Genomic DNA, 8,525 nt, shown 5'->3' with positions numbered 1-8,525 from the left:
CAGGGAGATTCAGTATCCAACCTTACAAAGGAGAGCTGAGAGAGTGCTTGTTGGTCCAGTTTCTGTTTCTGCTTTGACTTAACTGAAGGCGGATTCACAGAGGGATGAGCTCGGTCATTTGGAAGGTGGCAGGAATTTTTAAGGCAGCTTAATCCACGTTGGGAATTCAAGTTTCCTTAGGACAACAGTACATAGCTGTTGAGATGTTTTGCTGTTGATTGACCTGGTCTTGACAACTTCAATTGGCAGACCCCTTTGTTTCATCCCTCTCTTCTTCCCTTATCTTGGCTTATGTAGTAGTCGTGTAATCCTGAAAGTGTGGGGAGGTAAAATTGATTTCTGCTTTTCAGTTTGATTTGTAGGAACTTTGTTTTTGTTAAAAGTAGATTTCAAACTCATTGATTCAACAGATTTGTGAGTGCTAGACTTTGTCAGCTTGCAGGGATGCAACAATCAATAACAGCTGCAGTCATGAGCCTTAACCAGCTAGCTGGGCAGTGGTAAGTGCTGTGTTGTTTTTAAGTGCCGTCAAGTAGGTTCTGACCCATGGTTACACTGTGTAGGGTTTCCGAGGAGCTGCTGGTGAGCTTGAACTGTGCATTAACCCACAGTGCCACACCAGGACTATAGCGAAAAGTAAAGCAGAGGAAGGGTTTTGGGGGTAGTTGTTTTCCATAAGGTGAAAAGAGAAGGTCACTCTAATGAGTGGATATATTAGTCAGGCGGTTATCCACATAATCAGGCAGAACAGCAAGTGCAAAGGCCCTGAGGTAGGATCATGACTGGTGTGTTCTGGAATGGAGTAAGCAAAATGGAGAATTCTAGGAGGTGAGTTCAGGAACAAAATTAAACGGATTCACCCTACTCACTGAATAAGAGATACATGGATGAATATATATGGTGGGGCTTCAGAAATGTGGAAAAATTCATTATCTTTTCATTCTGATTCCTCATAAACTGTTTGAAACCCCTTTGTGTTTTTTAATCACAAAACCAAGAAGACTAAGGAAAAGTTTTACTTATTTGATAATGTAAACATGAGAAACTTCTTAAGATGAAATCTGAAAACGGAGAAAATATTCTTAATACGTTGCACAGTTTTGTTACGTCCAAACAGTTCTTAGAAATAAGGAAAAGAAAAACTAATTGAAAAAGGGAGAATAAAATGGAGCAAGAAATACACAGGAAGGAAAACTGGCCAAGAAATAAATTCAGAAACAATTCTGTTGTTAATTAAATAGAAATCAGAGCAAGGATATGCTCGTTTTATCTGTCAGATAGTCATCAGTTAACCAGATGGGTAATATCCAAAAGGCCATTGAAAACAAATGGACTGCAACGCTGTTAATAGAAGAAAATTGTACAGCTTCTTTGGAGGGCATTTTCATTATGGCACTTAGCAACGACAAATGACATTTAAAATTCAGGTTTCCTTAGAATAGCAGCTTTGCTTTTAGTTGTTGATCTATAGATAAAACTTGAGTACAGAGGAGTACCTAATGGAAAGTAACTGTGACTTACCCTATCCCTTGGTTCTTCTTCCATTGTTGTTAAGTGCCTTCGAGTCGGTTTCGACCCATAGCGACCCTGTACAGGACAACCACATTATCCCTTGTCTGTTAAGTCTCCTTTTTGTTCACAGTTAAAGAATCCACTGCTGTGGAGTTAATTCCTGCTCATAGTGACTCTGTAGAACCTCCCCATAGGTTTTCCAAGGCTGTAATCTTTACAGAGGAGTCCTGGTGTGGCTCAGAGGGCTAATGCGCTGGACTGCAAAGTTGGTTTGAACTGCAAGGTCAGCGATTCAAGCTCATCAGCCACTCCTTGGAAACCCTATATGGGGTCACTGTGGGTTGGAAGTGACTCAACGGCACTTAACAACAACAACAACAAATCTTCATAGAAGCAGACTGCCACATCTTTCTTACTGCCTCATCTTTCTCTTGAGAGGTAGCTGGTGAGTTCAAACCACCGACTTCTCAGATGACAGTCGAATGCTTAAGCATGGTGTCACCTGAGCTTCCTATAATAATGTTAGCACATTAGGTACCAGTTAGTTCTGCAGTTTGCTTTTTTTTTTTTTTTTTCCATTTAATATTGTATCTTGAAGTATTTGTATATCTACACATAACTTTGTTTCAACTTTTCTCATTGATTACATTGAATTCCATCATGTGAATGAATCCTTATTATTTAGTACGATAGAAAATTTCAAACATGTACAAGTGTAGAAAGAAAAGTATAATGACCACTGTGCATGCACCCATCAGTCAGCGTCACCTAATTATTATATTAGTTCATGACCAACTGGACTCCTCATTACCTTTAACTGTTACCTACTCGCAACTTCTGGGATATTTTGAAACCAATACCAGACATCATATTTTATATATTCCAGACATATCTCTAAAACATAAGCTTTCTCTTGTAAGTTATACATTTAAAATTTATATATGTGCATTAAAATTGACTTTTTTTGCGTGTACAGTACTGTGAGTCTCAACATTTCTAGATTAGTGCCACTAAAATCAAGATATATAACACTTTCGTCACAGAGAACTCCTGTGCTGCTCTTTTGTAGTCAGTGTTGGGTAACTGGGAAAAGAGCAAACTATCAGAGATTAAAGGGGAATAGGAGAATGTTTCAATTTGGCAGGAAACCCTCTGGTTTGGAGATCAGCCCTTGTGGTGGGTGCTTGGTGTACTCGATAGATCTGCCTTTAGCTACTGGGACTGATGCTAGCCCTACTTAGTTGACATCCCTCTTTGGGGATTGTTCAAGAGAGTAGCTTTGGCCAAAGTCATGCCCTTCTTAGGGCGGTCAGCTTCCAGTGACTGATCTTTGCAGAGTTGTGAAGATTTGGCCCCTAACTCTCAAGGGCCTTCCTAATGCCTGAACTCTTGTGATTTTGGCTGAGGCCTTAGTGGGTCTGCTTCACAGTTCCACTTTTCTCTCTGCCCACTCCTTCCTTTCCTTCTACAAATGTCTCCCTGAAAGCACTCCCGAGTAAACACCATCTGTGTTCATCTCTGAGTCTGCTTCCCAGAGAACCCAACTTAAGGATATGGTTTAGTTAATTGGAAAAATCTATAAATACCAAGCATGAAAATGGATTAAGCTTTAAGAGTATTTTATTTTATATATTAGTCTATATATAAGGAGCTCTGGTAGCGTAGTGGTTGCGAATCAGGCTGCAAACCTTAAGGTCAGCAGTTTGAAACTACCAGTTATTCCGTGGGAGAAAAATGAGGCTTTCTGCTCCCGTAAAGATTTACAGCCTCGGAAACCCTGTACAGGGTCGCTATGAGTCGGAACTGACTCCATGGCACATAACAACAACATGTATCCGTCTAGGAATATTATGTTTGGAATAATATGTTTCAGAAGCAAGAGTTGAAATTATTGAACATGCATGTCTTATACTTTTCTTAGACTTATGAATCTAAAAGAGATGTCATATAATAGGAAAAAAAAAAAAAGTGAATGCTCATTCCTGGATCAGAGCCCACAGAACATGAACTGCATGTTTGGTGTTTACAAAAACGGCTTATGTTAATCCGGGCTCTTCTTTTCTTTAATAGAACCACAGAATAAGAGAACTCCAGACTTGCCTGAAGAAGAACCTCAGGAGGAAAAGCTCAAGGAGAATGAAGAATCAGTCAAAACGATGCTTATCGAAGCCACCCGGGAGTTTGAGGAGGTTGTGGTATGTTAATTAGACATATTAATCCTTCACTTCCATTTGCTCCTTTGAAAGTAATCATCCCATGCACCCTTTCATGCACTGAAGGCCCAGAGGAGTAAGAGAGGGGTCAAGAGGGAGGAGGAAAATGAAGAGTGAGGCTGATCTGGGGCCCAGGCAGGAAACAGTAAGTCTTTGGAATGCCGATTTCAGAAGGTGGGGAGGAAGTAAAATCAGGCAGAATAGGATCAGTTCTATTTAAGCAGTATGTTTTAATGGAATTTCTTGAACATAAATGTAACTTAAAAAGAAGATTATAATGATTTTTTTTATCAAGCAAGTTTAGTTTTTTACTTGGAGGTTTTGGGGGGAATGCTTTAACTCTTCCATATTCAGTCCAAAACCAAAAAACCAAACCCACTGCTGTGAAATCAGTTCTGACACATGGGGACAGAGTAGAACTGCGTCCTCAGGTTTCTGGGCTGCGAAGCTTTCAGGAGCAGATAGTCTCATCTGTCTCCCATGGAGTGACTGGTGGGTTTGAACTACAGACTTTGAGTTAGCAGCCCTTCACTTAACACATTGGACCCCCAGGGCTCCTGTATTCAGTCTGCTGTTGCTGTTAAGTGTCATCGAGTTGATTGTGATTTACATAAGTTCCGAGGAGAGCTGGTGGGTTTGAACCACTGACTTTGCATTAGCAGTCCAGATTTTATCCTACAGCGTAGCACCAGCACTGTCAAAACAGTATGTGGCAATAGCTATGGAGAAAAGTGGGAAGCCATAAAATAATGACTTATTATTACTTTATAAAACTTTTTATTGCAAATTGAGTGAAGGTTTACTGACAAGATCAGCAGTTTTACATTCAAGAAATCATACAGTTTGTTTCAACTCAGTGTTTGCAATTTATGATGCTAATTTTTTTAAAAAAAAAATCCGTTATGTGTGCATTGCTTCTTCTAGCCAAAGGACCTTGGGAATTAACTTTTTTTTACTAACAAGGAAAAATGGCTTGGCTTCAGTCTGAACAATGGAAACAATGTAAAACTTTGTATTGGTGAGTGGAGGAATGTGCAAGAATTGACACGATTTAGGGATTTGTTCCCTTTTTCTAATCTGCCTTTTGGTTATTATTTAATATTTGGTTCATTTTCCATAAACTGTCAAATGCTCTCAACATTCCTCACAGTGGCACGCGTAGGTTTCTTCTCACAGGACGTGCTTTGTAATGTGCCTATGTGTAGAATAGCTTGGAGATGATAATGTAGGGTTTTTAACAAGTTGTTCAAACTCACCAGCCGCTCCTTGGAAACCCTATACAGGGTCACTGTGACTCAGAACTGACTTGATGGCACTTAACAACAATGCAGGGATTGGTAGGAACTGGGGATGCAGTGATGAGTAACAACTTGTGATTTTTCCTCTTGTGGAAACTGCATTCTGGGATTAAAGTTAAACCTTTAACAAATAATCTAATGACTACATCTTTGCATACACATGTGTTTATACACATATATTAGTTCTTCCATATTCACTCTAACTATGAATGTTCTTTTGGACTATCACACCTAGGTGCGTGCATGCATACATAAACACTTATACACACATGTATGTATATATGAGGGGACTTGAAAATGTTCATCAAAAAAATAATGAAATTTTTCCATGAACTTTTTGAAACCCCCTTGTATATACACACATGCACGTGCATGTATAGGCTGTGTGCCATCCAGTTAACTCTGACTTATAACAACCCTGTGTCAGAGTAGAAGTGCCCCATAGTGTTTCTTAGACTGTGGTCTCTATGGGATTAGATCACCTGGACTTTTCTCCAGTGAAACTGCTGACCTCTTGGTTAGCAGCCGAGTGTCACCCGGGCTCCGTATATTCGTGTATACACATGTGTACACAAGCACAGTCAACACAGACAGATGTGGAAGAAGGAACAGAACACACTAGCAGAACCAAAGAAAGATTAAAGGGCAGAGTAGTAGTTAGGTTGGAAGATAGCAGATCTTAACAAGAGGTCAAGAATCCATGATTTGGTCCTTAGGAATTGTTCTTATCCGTTACTTTCTCTAGGAGGAGAGTGAGAGCCCTGGCTTTGAAATACATATAACAATGTGTGATGACGACCCACCCACTCCAGAGGAGGATTCAGAAACTCAGCCTGATGAGGAAGAAGAAGAAGGAAAAGTTACTCAACCAGAGGTGGGAGCTGCCGTTAAGATCATCCGGCAGCTAATGGAAAAATTTAACCTGGATCTATCAACAGTTATACAGGCCCTCCTTAAAAATAGTGGTGAGCTGGAGGCTACTTCCTCCTTTTTAGAGTGTGGTCAGAGGGCTGATGGGTATCCCATTTGGTCCCGCCAAGATGACTTAGATTTGCAGAAAGATGATGAAGATACCCGTGCTGCATTGGTTAAAAAGTTTGGTGCTCAGAATGTAGCCAGGAGGATTGAATTCCGAAAGAAATAATTAGCAAGATGATGAGAAAAGAAAGCAGGTGAGAAATCCTAACAAAACAACAGTTGTGATCGTTGGACTTTGGAGAGTTCATACGTTGGGACTAGCACTGCCTTCTGACTAGTGCTGCCGCTGCTCTCTGAATCCTTGATTTTTGTAGCCACGGAGAGTTTGTAGGAGGCTAACAATCAAAGAAACTGGATGTATTTAGAACTATAGTAGGCAGGTGGGATAGTTACATTGCTGAAAGGGAAAGCTAAACCAGAGAGAGGTTGGTCTGCTTGGTGGTAGTAATCCTTTGCTGGGACAGAACCCCTGCTGTATTGCTTACTAGAACCGGTGACACAGTCAACGGAGGGAATCTTAGAGTTGCAGATCTATTCAAGTAACATGAGTAAGAAACTTTGTATTCCTTGGCAGAAGCTTCTCTTGGCAGAAGCTTCCTTCTCTTGTCTCGTATCACGATCCTCTAGATCTAGATCTAGATCCTCTAGATCGTGACAGATTCCAAATGAAGAATCTATAACTATAGAAAGATATAATTATGAAGTCTAGAAAACATGGGTAGTCCCAAACCTTGGCATCTCTGGTGCATGTTCCAGTGAGCTGTGATTCTAGGTTACTTTTGGAATCCCACATTGTCTTTGCTAACTTAATATCTGTGGACTGTGTTTCTTGGCTGTTCTTTGTGTCCTAGTTACTCAAGTCTCTTGCATGTGTTTCTTTACTACCACTCAGTTTTGTTTAAAACACATGCAGAAAAAACCTTAGGTTCTCAAAAACAATGTATTCCTTTAATAGTATGTGTTCTTTTTCAAGGGTAGTTTTGTGCTAGACTGTGTTAGATTTAAAAATTAACAAATTGGTTTCCATTTGTTGTGTTTCTTTCATTATTGAAAATAAATATATCTTTGTATTTGTGTCTTTAATAAATGTTTTACTTTTTAGTATACACAAAACCTTTTAGGTATAGAAACCATAAAGGAACTAATATTCTGTACTGTTACTAATTAAAACATAAATTTCAATTTTTTATTAATTAAAAACAATTAAGTTCCATTTTAGAACTAGTGTTAAGTGCTGCCAAGTTGGTTTGGACACATAGCGACCTTGTGTAGGGGTTCCAAGGAGCAGCTGATGGGTTTGAACTGCTGATCTTATGGTTCACAGTCCAGTGCTGATCCTACAGCGCCACACCAGAACTAATAAGTGCACGTTCTGGATGGAGCAAAGAGAAGAGCTGGCTCAAGGACTGTGAGAAGTGGCTGAAAATCAGCCTCATTGGTAAATTCCATCTGACCTCATTAACAGCGTTGTTGTTTTGTGCCCTCTAGATGGTTTGACTCTTCACCCTATATGGGGTTTCCTCTGCTGGGTATGAACGACTGGCCTTGTGGCTAGAAGTCCAGTGCTTATCCTTCAGAACCACACCAGGACTTCTCGTTAACATTATAGAAGGGAGAATTTACAACACATAGGATGATTACATCAGATCAGATCGCATCATGGGAGATGATTGCATTTTATTAGAGCTTATGGTAGCTCTGGTAGCGTAGTGGTTATGAATCAGTCTGCGAGCCGCAAGGTCAGCAGTTCAAAACTACCAGCTGTTCCATGGGAGAAAGATGAGGCTTTTTGCTCCCGTAAAGATTTACAGCCTCGGAAACACTGTACAGGGTCACTATGAGTCGGAACCGACTCCACGGCACGTAACAACAACAACATCATGGAAGTAATAACTACTACCTCTTAACTGCCTAACCACTGAGAATGAAGACCCAGGTAAGTAAGTACAAACCTTTATTATCATATGCAGCTTCCTTGCTGACCAGGTATTTGAAATTTATATATTGAGTAGGATAATTGTTCCCATGCCATCTTTTAGAGGTCCCTTGGAGTCCTAGTGTGGCATTGTGGGTTAATGCACCAGACTGCATAGCTGTTTGAACTGCAAAGTCGGAGGTTCAAGCTCACTGGCCACTCCTTGGAAACCCTATATAGGTTCGTTATGGATCTTCGTTGATGGCACTTCGCAACAACAACCCAGCCATATTCAGCACAGTTGCCCTAGTGGTAATCTGTTAAGGAAAGTGCTCTGCAGTTGCTTCCTTCTCTTGTCTTGTATCCCTACTTCCCTGCCTCTGCATTCGAGAGTCGTTAGTTACACGGATTCTTTTCTCAGGGTCCTCTTCTGAGGGAACCCAGCTTGAATGAAAGTCCTTAACCTTCTTTCTTCAGCATGGGGAAAGGGTACAACACACTCTCAGCAGTAATTGTAGCTCATGACAGTAATAATTTTCAGGTGAGTTGGGAAGGATTGATGGTGGTCATTTGTTTAAAATATATTCCCTTCCATTCTGCTAAGACTTT

The 8,525-nt window shown here is 40.3% G+C and overlaps 1 protein-coding gene across 1 annotated transcript in view; it reads left to right on the top strand.

Moving 5' to 3' along the window:
- Nucleotides 1-6,167, top strand: part of TERF2IP (telomeric repeat binding factor 2, interacting protein) — a 7,745-nt gene extending 1,578 nt beyond the window's left edge. Inside the window, exons 2-3 of the mRNA XM_006860154.1 lie at nucleotides 3,583-3,707; nucleotides 5,769-6,167. Of these exons, the coding sequence (XP_006860216.1) occupies nucleotides 3,583-3,707; nucleotides 5,769-6,167 (524 nt within the window). The remainder of the gene's footprint in view (nucleotides 1-3,582; nucleotides 3,708-5,768) is intronic.
- The last annotated feature ends 2,358 nt before the right edge of the window (nucleotides 6,168-8,525 follow it).

The sequence above is a fragment of the Chrysochloris asiatica genome, unplaced genomic scaffold (assembly GCF_000296735.1).
Source record: "Chrysochloris asiatica unplaced genomic scaffold, ChrAsi1.0 scaffold00037, whole genome shotgun sequence".
Lineage (NCBI taxonomy): Eukaryota > Metazoa > Chordata > Mammalia > Afrosoricida > Chrysochloridae > Chrysochloris > Chrysochloris asiatica.
Note: the sequence above shows the minus strand (reverse complement) of the source record. Positions and strands in the feature narration are given on the sequence as shown.